This window comes from Haliotis cracherodii, unplaced genomic scaffold (assembly GCF_022045235.1).
Source record: "Haliotis cracherodii isolate W230 unplaced genomic scaffold, xgHalCrac1.p SCAF_5, whole genome shotgun sequence".
NCBI classification, from domain to species: Eukaryota; Metazoa; Mollusca; class Gastropoda; order Lepetellida; family Haliotidae; genus Haliotis; species Haliotis cracherodii.
In genome coordinates, this window is record NW_027266308.1 from 40347905 (window position 1) to 40365632 (window position 17728).

Here is a 17728-nt window from a genome sequence, read left to right on the forward strand (position 1 = left end):
CTGATGTCATGAAATGATGTTCACGCTATGTAATTTTAGGATTGTTTTGGAATTTTTAGGAATTTAACGTAATTGTTGGATTCAGTGGAGCTTACATTCATCATCAATACAACAGCACATCTACAGCTACAGAAACGTGCATATTGTTCCCTGAGATCGGTAATGGTCACACATGGCACAAATTGATGCAAACATGTTGATAACATTAATGGCATCGATGATTATATATCACATGTGTATATATAAAATGTCAGCTCGGGAGAATATTTAATTAAAAATCAATTATCAGTGTAAAAGGACTCCTATCTTCAGCACACCACGTATTTCACTTTGAAATATTGGTATCATTGTGACATTCTTTTTATTGTGACATTTATTCAAAGCAAATTTAAATGACTATAAACTGGTATCGACGTTCCGTACCATACAATATCCCACTGTATGATGCATTGCCATGTTTGTGAGAGAATCAATGACATGAGTGCATGTTGCAGTTGCGGACATGGCTATGACATATTTTATTCACAGTAATTAGAAATGTTCAAACCATCTGGGAGTGTTTAATGAGGTTATATTACCAACGTTCCTGAGTTGTTTAACAACCCTCATTTGGACAATTTGATTAAATTCACATCGCATTGTGTTACTACTACATTCAAACTACTCTGTTTTCATCATGCATTAATGAACATATTTTCGAGTGTTCTTCCTGCTGTATTATTAAGGATCGGGTTCTTTTTGTGTAAATGGTTTATATTATTATTATTATTATTATTATTATTATTATTATTTATTACAGATTAAAATTAAATAAATTAAAATTAAAAATGCGTCACCATCATCATCATTAAAAGAAGGCTTTTACATGCACCTCACATATAACTAATATGTTAATAATAATTACCTTACTATTTACATGTTTTGTAAGTTTAACGTGCGGCATGTAAACATCACATGGTGCATGAGAAAATAACTCAAAAGGCAAAAGAAGCATATATTAAATTGTACAGTAAATATATATTTGCAGAAATAGCAGGCACTATAAACCGTCGGACAAAAGAACGTATACACCCATGTGTGGTGGTGGCTCGTAAGAAAAACAAATGAGTCAACCTTCTTTTACCCCTCACCTAAGAATACCAAGGGCACCAAAGGCGTGTGTTATTTTTGACCCAAACTGTTGGCTTGTTTCAATATAGTGTATTTGTCAGTCATACTATGACGTAGCTGTCTTTTGGGTGACGCTGACGTCTATCACCTTCAAACACAAAAGGTTGTTGGTTTTTAATCGTTTTTTTTTTCTTTTCTTCATAAAAGAAAGCTGAGATTTGTTTTACGTCACATTTGAAATTGACCATATGGAAGGAATGTTAAAGTTTTCTCACATTTGTTAAAACAGTATGGATGTAAGTGAGTTTGAAACAGGACATTGGAAGTAGAAGTATAATAAAAAGCATTTTCATATAAAAAAATGTCATGTGTAGTAAAAGCCTAGTGTGCAGTTTTCTTCAGAATGACAGAGAACTGGTCACCTTGACATGTTTGTACTCACAACTGCTCGAGTAATGTACTTTTCAATTACCCAGATGGTGATGATGGAAAAAGCATAACTTTCGAGGTAAACAGACAAAGAAACGTTAAAAAACTGAACTTTGGACACGTTGGATCCCAAAGTGTTACAAAAAGGTTGAGAATGAATCGCCCCAAAACAACCAAAACAATGTGCTGAGTAATTAACGTGTATACTACGTGAGTGAGTGAGTGAGTTTGGTTTGACGCCGCTTTTAGCAATATTCCAGCAATATCACGGCGGGGGACACCAGAAATGGGCTTCACACATTGTACCCATGTCGGGATTCGAACCCGGGTCTTTGGCGTGACGAGCGAACGCTTTAACCACTAGGCTACCCAACCGCCCCTGTGTTTGCAGTGAAACTTTGGCTGCACATGCTAACCTACAAAGATAAGGGTATAAAATGAACGGTGTACTGTTTATTCACACCCAAATCGTTGGACAGTAGCATGCTAATATTAACACTACAACAGAAAGAACTGAGTTTTGGCTGTAGCCGAATGACAGTCACCTGGGCCATGGTCCGATTCCGGCAGACTGGCGGAAGAATGACAGGCTTGGGACTGGCAGACCTTCTGTCACAACCACCCAGGAAAGCGCTACATACGTATATTCCGTCTGAGGAATGATATTATTACTTTGACGTCATCAGCCGAGCCAGTCATCTTACAGTGCCGGGACAGTGACCAGAATGTGGCATCATTAGTCCTGCAATACGGCATCATTAGTCTGTACACTCACAGCAGTTCTGGTGATTTAGGAAGGAAACATCAGTGGACAGCGTTACATTGACCAATCTCTCTACCTTGTTTTAATACCGTTCCTGCAACAGAGCAGGTCAGACACTGTTTCAACAAGATAACACAAGGCCCCATGCAACATCTTGCCTAGGCCTACACACTCATCAGTCTTATCACCTATAGAACACTTGTTCCATAAAAGTAGAGCACGAATAGGTCCCCCTTATAACAAGGGTCAGTTAGCTCAGACCTTCCGAGAAGAATGGTGTTGACTCCCATTTCTTGTGATCAGACGTATCACATCTTCTTCTCGTCGTCCAGCTGGGGTGTGAGTTTATTCCAGTGGTGGGCACACACATTACTGACTGACAATTGTGACGTGTCACCATGTAGTGGTTACAATGTGTGAAGCTCATTTCTGGTGTCCCCCGCAGTGATGATGCGGCTTAGAAACATACTCACTCACTCACATGATACATTATGACAGTGGCGTCCACAGACCAAGAAAGAGAGAGAGCAATATTTTCTTATCATGGTCTACTTCACGATAGTTCTTCTCTCTTTGTAACAGTTTACCATCAGCTAATAACTCACTAATACATACACATATTCTATAAGAATAAATATGAATATTTTGCGTTTTAATGTAAATGTAATAAGTCAAAGCCATAGAATAACCAGTCTCGATTTTCCACCTAAATAGATTCCATTGGGCGTAATAGTAGTGACAATTATATGAATGGATCACTGAAAAAAAGTAATGACACAAGGTGTTCGCGAGGATGTCTTGCCCTCAGGTAGCCCCCGCGACTCACAAATTGCATATAAAAGTGATTGTCTGTTGCCTGACGCCGCATATCAGTACTCCTGTCAGGCGACGACGGCCTGTGACGACGACAAACCTGACGATCAAGTGATGGATCAGAAAATTCCGTCACAAGACAGCACATTTACTAATTTTGTTGAAACTGAAAATGATGTTCATTTTGAATTACGTCTACAAGTGCAGATATTCTGCTGCTTATAAGTAAACAAAAAAGTTTAAGAAATAGTTTCGTTTTGCAACACAGCTGGGGGTAGTAACACTATCTCAGCACAAACATGTCTTTGGTCGTTGACTCCGCATAAAGAAATAATACTTTTATGGCATTGAACCTAATATATAGATATATCAATTCTTCCGTGCAGAGGTGTGTCCCTTGGGGACGCCAACATCTATGCAGTGGGTTCGAATCTATGCAGTTCTAGGATTGATTGCACCATAAAGTGCTCATGGGTTTCAGCAAAGTGGTAAACGTCTGAGACCTGCTTCACTTCGGCCTTTCCTCCCACATTAAGCTGGCACGGCGTAAAATACTGAAATACTGTTCAAAGCGGCATTAAACCCAACTCACTCACGTAGTCAGTACGGTGGTTTTGAATGTCTGTAGCTAGTGATGATGTTCCCGGTGGCGGCGATGGTTGTGGGGCGTATGTTAGTCCTCCTGTTCTCAACCCGGAACTTATATCCAGAAGACTCCGGTCGCTTTGACAATACAGATGTTGTGACCAGGTGCGATTGCATTGACAATACAGATAGGAAATGTTCACAACAAAGGTTCATTGTTGTGGCCAGGTGCGATTGCATATAATCTATACTGTAATGAATATTCCACTGTGAATATGACAACAATTGTATGAAGTTTCTGCCACACTGGATATCGCTTTCACCACACTAACTCAGATCATATTGTTCATACATGCCTGGGAGCTCCAGGCTATTGTCTAACGAAAGTGTATTGTTTCCTATAACTCTACAATGTTGGTCATATCTTCCTATAACTGAGTGAGAGGTGAGCGATTTCAGTTGAGAACTTGAACAGTGTATTTGTTTCATATGTTTGTTTGTTCGTTTGTTTGTTGTTTAACGCCGCGCTCAGCAATATTCCATCTGTTTGACGGCGTTCTGTGAATAATCGAGTCATGAGCATCGATTTTTGTAAAAAATATTATGGGTTTTAAATTACCCCATTTCACCTCAGCAATTGGGTACACCTCAGCAACTGGGTACATACCTCCCATAGCGTTACCCTTAACACGTCATGTTTCATGAGGTGAGTTGAGGTGAAATGGGGTTTAACGTCGCGTCCAAGATTATTGCACTTACGTGTGTGTGTGTTTGCTTGTACTAGTCAGGACTGATGCCGATTTATAGTGCTAGCTCACTGAGATGCCATGCTGCAGTTTAACATGAATACTCCACTCAGACACAGTATACTGACTCCGAGCCGACCAGCCCTTGTTTTAGCCCCTTAATGCCGAGCGCCAGACAGGGTAACAACAAGTACCATCTGTTAACGTCTTTTGTATGACTCGGCCGGGGATCGAACCCCGCACCTTCCGCTCTCCGGGCGGACGCTCTACCACTAGACCACGGAGGCGGTCTGTTTCATCATGAGCACCACATCAAAGGTACACATACACTTCAGTTTAAGCATTTAAGTGAAGAGTACCCTTCTAATAATCAAACAATCTACCCATATTCATTCATACAGGGTCACTCCAAGCTGAATTATTTCACCACGATTGACTTAACCTGTACCCGATACCGCATTCTAACAACACTGACAGTATTGGTATTATGCATTTTCAAAATATATTTTTGACCCTAAATTTGATATTGTGCTTATATGGTCACTAGTGTCTCGTAGGCCTTAATGGCCGGATGTTGCAGTCATTGCATGCTATACGTGACACTAAACCACGCAAACCATCACGTTCTCCTCCTCGTCTTATCCCAAGCCGAAACGCGTGCCACCAAGCGTAAATAACTGCAGTTCGCGCTTAGCTGCAACCAACTCTTGTCGTGTTGTGTTCTGGCTGTGTTGCTCTGGGTCACAGGATAAAACAGTACAATTGTGGTAGATTCAGCGTCATGATGTGCCTTGAAGGACGTTGTACATAAACACCTGACATTGTATCGCCTGTGTCTGCAGTGTGTCAAATGGATAGCTGATTTCTGTAAACGTTGTTTCCATTTTTCAGGATGCAAATTATATTTTTGTGTCTCAAAACTGTTTCGTTTTTTACGAGTCAATGATCTCACTTAGAACTGGGAACTGTGCTTCGTGTGCTATTAGTAGATTTTATTTGAGCAAAAACAAAGCCTACGTGTACATCCGGGACTGTTACACTTATTGAAATACAGCAGGACCTCTTAGATGTGTAATGTTCATAGCAACAAACAAATCCATTTAAATGAACCCCTGTGAGATTCAGGTGGAAAATCGAAACCGACCTGCTTTGTCTGGAGCTATAGCACTACAGCAAGGGTTGGGCGAAGGGGAAATTTTATGGTTACTAGACTGTGAGATATAATACAGGAAATCCCATTCGACATGGATCTATATCACGGCGCAGTGAGTTTGTGTGAGTTTGGTTTAACGCCGCTTTTAACAGTATACCAGTTATATCACGGCGTGTCAGCTTAATGTGGGAGGAAAGCCCGAAGTGATGCAGGTCTCAGACGTTTACCACTTCGGTGAAACCCACGAGCACGGGTATGGTGCTGACAAACCTGGAAACATAATCAGGGCGAACCGGGATTCGAACCCACAATCGTAGGTTTCTGGCGTGCCCAAGGGACGCAACTCTGCACAGCGAATCGCGGCGCCTTAGACGACTAGGCCACCCGTGACCCCCGGCGCAGTGAAATCGAATAAGAACAGGCTGTTGTATCAGAAAATCATGTATGTATGGTATGTCAATCGATGATTACACCAAGCAACTCAGCATTTTACTTGAGGCATCTCCCTTAACTCAGTGTATGGCCAGAAACTGATTTCGTTGGATAGTTATAAAAAGGTACAATGACCTGGTGAAATATGATTCCTATACGTTCTGACACCCATAAGATACCCGCATTAAAACGTATGTCACGACCTTATCGCAGACTGCAGACAAGATGATACGTATAGCTCTTTGATAAGGCGGGTTAGATTAATTTACATTTTTTGCAAAATCCCTTGGAGATTTATTGTGTCTCAGTGGTCTATGTGTTGTGTACCACTTTGTTCCGATGAATCATGATTTCATAATGATCAAATACCTTGGCTATATGTGCTTCCCACGCCTGAAAACATGCCCACTCACACTAGATTTACATCTGCAGTCGATATGTATTGACACGTAACAGCAGACTGTGTCAGCAGCAGAAATGCGCGCAGAACACTCGGGATGGAGACCTGGTAAGGTTACTTACCTGATTGTTGGGATCAGAAAGAATCCTGTCCCAACGGCCTGTAAAGTTTACCTGAGGTTCGTACATTTCTCGCACGCTGCAGTTGGTGATGGTGTTTGCCAGATGCTTGGCAAAATGTTTGGATTAAATGTTGTTTTATTATATTACATTCGGGGACGTGATTCAGTGTATTTATACCTCTTGTCATTATCCCGTTATTGCAGGCAGCCGACGTATAGCTGAGTACTTCTAATTGTTTAATAAAGAGACATTTTCTCGGACTGATGATTTCGAAATTCGGAAATGTGTTCATTTGGATCGTTCCTTTGGGAACGGCACTGTCCGAATGCGTTCACTGTATTTCTATGAAGACAATACGATTCTTCGTAAATTAATATATTTGTATATATATCAACAAAGAATTCCTGCTTAAACCTCCCATTTATTTGTAAAGTTAGACACAAACACACCAGAACATGCAATCAGAGACGGCCAAACGTAAGGGTCATTTGAGCCAGGGGAGTCATTTGGGCCTACGATGGTGGAGTGGACTGAGCCTCGATGAGTGATCTGGGTCTAGGCCCAAGTCACTCTACAGTGATCTCATCCTAGGGGAGTGTGTTGGGCCTCCTCCGCTGTAATAACTGTAATACTGTTCAAAGCGGCGTTAAGACAAATTTACTCATCCATATGCAAGGAATTTCTTAATTGAATCCGATGCAGTTCCCTATTTTGACTTGTACCCGAGTTGTACCAAATGTTTCAGACGAACACTTGACTTGCCTTTGCATGTGTTTGTGAACGGTGCCACCGATGGGACAAGATACGCTCAACATTAAGATTGAAACACCCTGTGATGATGATTCATAAACACCTGCTAATGATATAGTCGGAATCGTAGAATCGTCTCTGTTGTTAGCAGAGATTTCTCATAAATATAGAAAGAGTTTTGTTGCATTTCTTGACATACACTGTGCAGGCCCTGTTAATCCGAAGGTTCTCGTACCCAGTATATATTCCTTTGTGCCACGTAATTATAATGTATATTACATAAATGTCTAATGATCAGGGTTTCTTGAAGGGGTACGAGACTATATTGCCATATTATATTCGCTACAGAACTGTTGTTTGTATTGACATTTACACGATTAAAATGTCACAGCTGTCATACAAATGAACACAAAATAAAAAAAAAAGATTAGCTAATATATCCAGGGCTCAGTCACGGTAAACCCACCATTGATTTTCCTTAAATCAACCACGGACCTATATAACAAGTCCGTGAATCAACCAAGCACAATGTGCAACCTGTGCATTTTCTGACAAAACAACTTTTTAATAGCACTGAATTTTGGGTCGATGAATTGCGAAATCCAGCTTAAATTTCAATGATTTAATATTTCCTAAGCAGGTTTACAGGTTATGTACAAATAGATCTATGTGCGAACGTCACGCGTGTTTGAGACTTAGATACTGATACCGATCTACTTGTCAAACTCTGTAACACAATACATGCACACACGATTTAGTTGCCAGCATCTTGTAGGCTTTAACATGCGCCAAATGGATCGAGTGGTCAAGCTGGCTGTGTGTCATCGTACCCCGACAGGAGTATGTTCAGACCTGGGATAACAAACATTATGCAATAGGATGGACGAGGGTCTGTACCAGGCATCCGGCTAGCGCACACTACATCAGGTATGTGGTCGCCTACGCGTTGAATAGTATGTCAGTCATGGACCTGTAGAACAATTTAAACAGTAATCTTTTCATTTCTTTAATTATAACTTTCCAGACTTCGCAGTTTTATTGCCTCGGTCAGTTTGTTGTTGCACAAATTTAGAAGCAGACAGTCGACAGTTTTAATGTTTGACTCATAAATTCTAACCGCTGCAAAGATAAAGAACAAATATCACATCCTAGTAACACTTTATTGCCGTAAGAGCAAACAAGGTTGGTCATAAATTGTGGCTATGCTTATATCGTTATACTCAGGGAGCGTGGGTCTTTGCAACCTGATGTTACCAGTATGTTATGGTTCAACGACTCACAGGCAGCCATCATGTATAATATAGACATGCTAGTGCCATCAGAAATTAAAACAAGTTCTACTCACTTTAATCCGAAACAACACCTGTCCATTTTCTTTTCAAATACAAAATGGTTTAAAATGGCATGTAACTCACACAAGTATATCAGTGTCAAATAGAAAAGACAGCATTTTCATTTGGAAGCGCATTCTTCACATCCCATCTACATGCGTACTCTACAGACCTTGGCCCGTTTGCACAAAACTATCTTAGCGGTGAGACTTGTGTAGTATAGGTGCATTAGCGATACGCTCGATTTGTGAGAGTGAGCTTTTCTCTACTACTCAGCTTCTCAACACATTAGGATCTATCTAATTGAATAGTGATTCCAATAGTAATGTTCCGACTATACGTGGAGCACAGTCGTAATCTGGTGTCCAGCAATGGCCGCCCGTTGACTGGTCCGCGGTGTAGCGGAATAGATAGTCGTGTAGCATGTCAGTTTTGCCTGTGATGAGGTGAGGTGAAATGGGGTTTAACGTCGCGTCCAAGATTATTGCACTTATATAGCGACGTGCAAGCACATGTGTGTGTGGCTGCTTGTACTAATCCGGACTGATGCCGATTTATAGTGCTAGCTCACTGAGATACCATGCCGCAGTTTAACATGAATACCCCACTCAGACACAGTATACTGACTCCGAGCCGACCAGGCCTTGTTTTAGCCCCTTAATGCCGAGCGCCAGACAGGGTAACAACAAGTACCATCTTTTAGCGTCTTTTGGTATGACGCGTCGGGGATCGAACCCGGACCTTCCGCGGTCCGGGCGGACGATCTACCACTAGACCACGGAGGCGGTTGCCTGTGATGAAGACAGGATAGGGATGTGTCCGCGGTGCTTCATTTATGGTTTTTACCAGTCATAATATCAGTTGTCTGCCAGCTCCTGAGTCAGCCGCAGGGAATGCTGTGTGACAGCTGCGTTTGTTGTGGTGTCTGGGTTGACACTGTTTACTACACAGCTCAGTCGTATCATGCCGTGTTACCGTGATGTGCGAGGAAAGTTCAAAATGGAGTTTTGTTTTTCGTTTATTGTTTAACGCCGCACTCAACAATATTCCAGGATATATGACGGCGATTTGTAAATAATCGAGTCTAGACCAGACAATCCAGTGATTGACATCATGAGTATCGATCCACGCAGTTGGGTTACGATGACATGTATCAACCAAGTCAGCGATCCTGACCACCCGTTCACATTAGTTACCTCTTACGGCAAGCATAGTCGCATCTTACAACAAGCATAGTCGCCTCTTACGACAAGCATAGTTGCCTTTTACGGCAAGCACAGACGCCTTTTACGGCAAGCTCAAAAATCCGGAGTACTATATTTCCACTCCATTATGATCAAAACACATTCGTCACTATTGCTTTGTTTGGAATTGGCGTCACCGGCTCACTTCCTCTTATCACAAACTTAGAGCAGAATTTCTCTTGCGCATAAGCTTGAAATCAACAACCAATGCAAATATCTCTGTTGAAGATCGCTTTGGATATATACACTGAGCCCTCCATGTATCTCAACGAATGAAAAGAGTGTTATAAATTATTGTTTGGTTGGAAAAGATGTTTCCAAAGTACTAAGTAAGTGTGTTAGTGAGCGAGTATGGTATTACGCGGCTTTTAGCATTTCCAGCAAGATCACGGCGGGGGACACCAGAAATGGGCTTCACACATTGTACCCATGTCGGGAATCGAACCCGGGTCTTCGGCGTGACGAGCGGACGCTTAAGCCACTAGGCTACCCGACCTCCCCCTAAGTACTAAGACCAGTTGGGGGTGGGTTGGAGGGATCGGGGTCCTTATTCTACCGGAAATGTTACGGTTGTGTTTGCGGTGGCACGCAAAGGTTCAGACGAGAAGTGGGGATATTCCTGCTCGTTTGCATTTGTTTCCGATTTGACGTCCATGATGAGTATCGTGCCTTTCAAACCGTCCTCAAACGAACCTCGCGAATGGGCCCAGTTTATATATATCATAATAGAATAGAGACATACAAAACTGGATAATCGACGATGTTGATATAAAGATTCATAACAAATTTAGTTTCCACTACCAACGAGCAGAGCATGGCACAACTAAGGGCCGCAACTCTGATGAGTGAAACATTACGGCGCCATAGACCACCTGGCCACCCTTGACCAAGTGATATATGTAGTGGCTATTGTAGATTTAATAAACATTACTTTTATCGATTTATTCTTTCAAAGCATGTCCATTACAATGGGAAAAAGGTATATTGTAGCGACATAGATTAAAGTTTGAAGTCAACCCACCCCTGCCTTCAGTTGCTATTAATACACACTTGAAAACAAGTTGAATTTTCATTACCTAAGCAATATCTATTGTAAATAAAACATTATTCTACCTCAATTCAATCATGATTTTATATAGCAAGCTGCATGCACGCGTTTGTGTGTGTGGTTCATTGTACCAATCCAGACTAATGCCGGTTTTATTGTGCAAGCCCACAGGGATACCATGTTGCAGTTTAACATGGGTATCCGTCTCATTTACAGTACACTCCGAGCCGATCAAACCTTATTTTATCCTCTTAATGCCTAGCGCAAGGGAGGGTAACAACAAGTACCTTCTTTTAACGTTGTTTTTTATGACGCGGCCGGGGGTCGAACCATCAACCTCCCGCTCTCCGGGCGGACGTTCTACCACTTTACCACGTAAGGGGTCGCTCTTATGCTGGGAACAGACAGCATTCATCTGGTGTTTCTCTTGCGCAATGCGGCATTAGTAACACGATATAAAGCTGATCCCAGGTGTGTACCAGATAGCCGGCGATAACAACCTTTATAACAGACGAGTCTGGCCTGGATCAAATCTAGAATATAATACACCCAAATTACAAACCTAACATCCGACATATTCCCTCATATTACTTTACGCATCTTATGAATCTTTCATGCAGTTCTTTTCTTACCGTGGATCATGTCACTGAAGCCACTCTGATCAATAGTTTTGTCTTCAACATATTTTTACGGAAGCCGAGAGCCTTTTCAGACCATTTGTTGTTGTTTTTTGTGTGTGTTTTCTCTCGAAATTTCAAGATACTAAGTTGAAATTTAACGATTTAAAATTGAAATCTCAACGTATGTATCTTGAAGTTTCAACCTGGTATCTTGAAATTTCAAGAAACAAAAACAAAAAAACAAGTGGCCCTAAAAGCCTTCCGTACATTTTACAAATACAGCATGCAATTCTAAGTGCTACACGTTCTGAACGCTCGATAATTTTATTGCAAATGAGAGTATGGCAGATTTAGGGCCGAGTCATTTATTATCCTTATAACGAGGCGACCGTGTTAACTCCGAAGTCGGGTGGGTTTCGGGTAAACACACGCATGACAATAGTAGGCTAACAGCTTTAAAGATAAGAGATCACGGGCGTGGAGACGGCCGATAAGGATCATGTGTCATACCAGCATATTTTATGCACCATGGTGAGTGGGCTCTCACATAGTGACTTACGACAGCCTCAAACGATCACTGGGAGGTAACCTAGATTTTCAACTGTATCACTCGTTCTCTGTGGATGTACCACATTGTACAGTGGTATCCTGTGGATGGATAGCCGTATTTAGCAGTCCACTGTGGTAAGGCAGAAGGATTTAGGGGTCCCCCGTGGACGTACAACAGTATTAAGCGGTCCACTGTGGACGTACAAGTATATCAACCCGTCCCCTGTAGGTACAACTGCCCATGTACCACAGTATGAACCGCCCATTTGGATGTACCAAAGTATGAACCGCATATATGGATGTACCACAGTATGAACCGCCTATATGGATGTACCACAGTATGAACCGCCCATTTGGATGTACCACAGTATGAACCGCCCATTTGGATGTACCACAGTATGAACCGCCCATTTGGATGTACCACAGTATGAACCGCCCATTTGGATGTACCACAGTATGAACCGCCTATTTGGATGTACCACAGTATGAACCGCGCCATTGTGAACCCGCCCATGTGGATTAATTGCACATTAACCGCCGATATGGATCGATAATTGTTCGTGTGGGATAGAATATTTACCAGAAAGGTAAGCATATTTAATGAGTAATGTTGAAAACCTCTTCGAGCAAGTAACACAGTGATATCTTAACAAATGTTATATTTGGGATAACACCTTCTTAGTAGAGTACAAATTCTGGTTCTATTTTTTTCTTCTAAATGCCATCGTGTATTCACAGTGATATCCTGTTTCCATGACAACATCATAATGTTGACAGAACCGTGGTCACATGTGAGTCGGTATCACTATTGACTGAAAATATGGAGCATTCGCGTCAAAGGCGTTTCGACCGTGTACCCAGTTGTCAGCCTCACCAGCAGTTCAATATTCCGACGCGAGTTTGAATTGTTTGCAACTGGAAAATTCAGTTAACGGATGAGTGGCTTGGGGCTTTGAATTTCACTCAATAAACCGAGCTTTTGTGTTGAAGACGGGGTAGGACAATGGACTTGGTGTCACGAAGTTCTACACGTATTTTAAACCACGGGATATATGGATGTGCGGGCACACCTGTAGCTCATACGAGTAAATACCACACCCTGATACATCGCTTACGGCGAGCTCACCTTGTTTCTCAACCCAGTGCATCTATTTAATTGGGCTTATTTCCATGTTTGTTATTTTACGCTGCAATCCAGAAGATGCCTGCGATGTCACTGCTGCCTGTATATGATCGGGTGTGGGCCAGACAAAGACCTTAGTGTTTGATATTTTCAACATCGTTTCACACCGAGGGGTTATACTGACACCGAGTATGAGAACCCGTAGCTACTTCATGCGTGTCCTAGGCGTCTCGGACCTCGCACCTCCTCAAACGTGTCATTAACGTGGGTTCGAATTCCAGATTCAGCATTAATACGTCAGCATCATACCCGACCTCGTAGGTTTCACCAAAGTGGTAAACGTCCCAGACTTGCATCGCTTTGGACTTTCCTTCAAGTTTCTTTCATATTAAGCTGGCACAGTTTGATACAGCTGAGCTACTGTTTAAGGCGGCGTTAATTCCAACGAACTCTTTCATTCATGACGTCGCTTTGATTAGAATTCCAGTTATATCGCGCTGTGTCATCTAAATATGGGACGAAAACCCGTAGTGTGCCACCACTTTGATAAAACATACGAGCACAAGTTTGGCACTGACAAAGCTAGAAACATAATCGGGGCGAACCGGGATTCGAACCCATAATTATAGGTTGAAGGCGGGCCCAAGGGACGCAACTCTGCACAGCAAATTGCGGCGCCTCAGCCGACTGGGCCACCCGTTCCCCCGAATTCATTCGCGGCGCACTGGGTGCACTGTCCCCAACAAGGTAGTGCTAACCTAGATAGGGAAATCCCTGTTGTCTAGATCTAGAAGGGACATTTAACATTGAAATGAATACAATGTCGACATTGTTATTCAGCAGCACATACACAGACTCGAAGTGTTTATTTCCTTCACCTCTGTTTTAACCTGATAAGAAGTAAACTAATAACATCACACAATCAATAGGTCAGCATGTGCAGTCTCGATTATTCAGTGCAATTTTTATGCAATTTAAAAGATGCATGCACATTTGAAGAGATGTAATAGGATAGTCACCGTGTGTCGTCATAGGCTCAATACACTTTTTGTTTCGGATCCCCCACCACCGCCACGACCCCCCTTTGTAGCATGTGTTAGACAGTAAAATAACCTCAGAGAGGATTTTTTATATTTCGGACCCTTCCCTTTAAAAAATGTTGGACCCGTCCTTAGGAACGTCATCATTGTGTTGTCCTCGGTTCACTGCACTGGTTATGCTGATCGTCATTCATAGGCACAAACACTTGCAGGGTACAAAGCAATGCATAGAAGTTGGATGTGTATGGATTGGCGTTGAAATGGAGTTGGTTAGACCAGCAATACAAAAATAGAAAGTCGTGGGAAACATGTGTCATAAACCGTCTTGGTAGAGATAATACATTCAAGCACGCACGAGCCTCTATAAAATTATCTTGTTGTGAGTTGGTCAGGTGTGACGCCGCTTGCTTTTGTAAATGAGAATTTGTTTGACTGTACTTCCGTCACATTGCGGTGTATTAGCTGGGTGGAAGAGGAAAGCGAACAGAATTGTGTAGGTTTTAAATGTTTACCACTTGAAACTCACCGGTGTCGTGCTGACAAACCAGTGACTATATATTGGTCAGAATCAACTACATTTTATCTAATCTGGAATACTCATTCCTCGTTTCATACTGACGCGTACTGTCGTAATATTGTTGAATATATCATTACTTGTATTCTTCCACTGTTGCATCATGTTGGGAAGGATAGCACGATTTATGTTGATGACAAACGTCCCCGATGAAATGTTTGACGTCATTAGCAAATAAGCGTAACAAGGATCGATTCAGATAATATATATTAAAACATGTCTTTTTATGTATTGTTATTATTACTTGTTTTGTTTGTTTGTTGTTTAAAGTCGCACTCAGCAATATTCCAGCTATATGACGGCGGTCTGTAAATAATCGAGTCTTGACCAGGAAATCCAGTGATCGATATCATGAATATCGACATCGAAGTCAGCGAGCCTGACAACCCGATCCCGTTAGTCGCCTCTTACGACAGGCATGGGTTGCTGAAGACCTATTCTACCCCGGATCTTCACGGGACACTCGTGAAATGAAATAAAAACAAAACAGATAATAAAGTAACGGATTTATCATATCTATAATTACAACAGAAAGAAATAACAATAGTTTGCTCATGGCAATGCGTTTACATTCAACCAAGTTGGAGACAGTCTTCCTTTTTTATATCAATGATGCAATAACACAGAAAAGGTATAACAATGCTGTGTTTGATGAAATCTACAACAGTGGGGTACCGACCTCTGCTCCCTGAATGCATACACCTCCAGTGTGTTGCAATCGGACGTCTCACGTTGAGGTAGTAACGTTAACTAACCTCCATGGATGTAACATACCCTGCTTGCTAAATATTTGCCATGATGTGATACACTGACTTGTCAAACTCTACTTTTATACATTTCAGTGTGGCGGGATTAAAACAAGGAAGTGATTTACATTAACACATTTTACTCTGTCTACTGGTAATTGCATTGATCTCGAAAAGAAAATTCAGTTTATACAGTCTATTAACACTTTTACTCAGCGTAAAAGATCCGCTGATATTCTATACCGGACAGTGACCCAGGGTCCATCTGATTTGATTGAACATCAATTGATTAATACATAAATTGCACTGATTTTACACAGGGATGAAACTGAGGATGAAGAATAGGATTTCGGTACATTTGGGGTTGAACCAGAAGCACTGTTAAATTCTTGTGTTCTTTCATTGTTTAATGTGATGTGTGTATGTATATCACTGTTTCCACCCATGTGCAGAGAACCTGACATGCGTCAAAACATCCAGTATGTGTCACAATATTTACATAAAACACGTTATTTTATCAATGCGAGCAAGGGACACTCGCTTTCATGTTATGATGTACATTAAATATTAACTGGGCTTCGTGTATTTTGCAGGTGTTGGTGCTACCCCCTAGGGCTATGAAGCAATACGTTCGGTATTTTTTGTGTATCATCGCAGCCTGTGCGTGTGTGTGTCTCCTCTTCATTAATGTGCCGTACATGCAAGTAAGTGATATCTATTATTTAAGGTGTGAAAAAGAACCCTTTAACATCTTGGATTCTTCCTATTTACGGTGTATCTTAACACTGTCATTCATGTGACGTAAAATATAGTATGTTTCAGGAATACAAAATCAAGTTGTATTAAGATAATGCTCTCTGATCAACTTTATTATTGAAAAGGTTGTTAAATGTTTTAAATTTCCTGAGATTTCGATCTCAATGCTAAGTAAGTAATTAAGTAAGTAAGTAAACTGCAAGGCAAAAGAAAGTATACACCCATGTTTCATGGTGTCTAAAATTAAGCAAACAAGAAATGATCACTCGATGGCGATGTATTTTATACGAGTGTTACAGATGTGTTTTGGATCTTGATAACGTCTGTAATTCCTTTGTTAAATCTAATTTTCAAGTGTATGCTTTCTTTTCCTGGCAGTATAGGTTTCCTCCAAATTATCATCTACAAAAAATCTATTACTTTGAACTTCGAAACAGGGAGCTTACAACACGAAGAATGGTACTTCTTACTACAAGACAAAAACATCACTAGTTTTCGGGGAAAATTTTCACTTTGCGATGCAAAACTTTTCACTGTGATAAACCGAAAATAGGTTTCTTTATTTCAAATGACACCAACATATCTTTAACATATCATCTTAAAACATTAACATCAAACTGTGATTTTCACTTTTTCGTTATGGATTCTGACTCGACCTTCATAATATCGACATTTGGGGAATAAAGTGATCAGCATCTCTTCCAGTTTCATTTCTTCACTCACTTCGGAAACAGGGCAGCCTGGGAGGGAAGTGGTACCAACATCTTTCTATTTTGGAAAAATAAAAACATCAACCAAAAAGAAGTGTCCTTTTGTAAAATGCCGTACTGGTCAACCCACTCATTTTCACCAGTTCTTTCATTATTTCATCAAATTTGATTTTCAGTTCTGACTTCATAGCTCCCAGCTTTCAATTTATAATTAGAGGCGACTTAGATGAAGACGATTTGTTAAAAAGATTCTTAAATCTCTTTTTATATTTCTTTTTCAGAATATCTCCCCGTCTGTATACTTTTATTTGACCAATTCATCCTCACAGCTGATAACCAACATAAGTGCACGTGGTTCCAACATCCCTACCACTACCTCTACTCCGATTCCGCCCAAGACTGTGTCACCTCAGAAGACTTCATCAGCAAAGCCCAGTGTTACACTCACAACCCCCAAGCCCAGGCCACCCAGGCCAGTGCCCAAGCCTTTCAAGGTCAGTAAACTCACTAGTTCTGATTGTACACTACAAAAGGCCAAAAGCCATTGTTAGTAAAACTTACAGAAGTTATATAGAGCCTTTTCTAATTACTTGAAGGGGCAGTGGTCGAAATAAGAGTAAGAATGCAATTTTTTAAAATGGTTTATAATGACCAGTCATATGGTTTCTTGGCTTCCAGAATTGA

At 41.1% G+C, this 17728-nt stretch overlaps 1 protein-coding gene across 6 annotated transcripts in view; it reads left to right on the top strand.

Moving 5' to 3' along the window:
* Nucleotides 1-17728, top strand: part of LOC139443207 (uncharacterized) — a 33153-nt gene that overhangs the window by 11744 nt on the left and 3681 nt on the right. The window contains exons 1-3 of one of the 6 annotated variants that reach the window (XM_071224177.1): nt 6507-6609; nt 16172-16282; nt 17326-17538. In XM_071224177.1, coding sequence (XP_071080278.1) covers nt 16196-16282; nt 17326-17538 — 300 coding nt within the window. In that variant the 5' untranslated portion in view covers nt 6507-6609; nt 16172-16195. The other 5 variants (XM_071224178.1, XM_071224174.1, XM_071224176.1 and 2 more) reach the window with 5 other exon arrangements.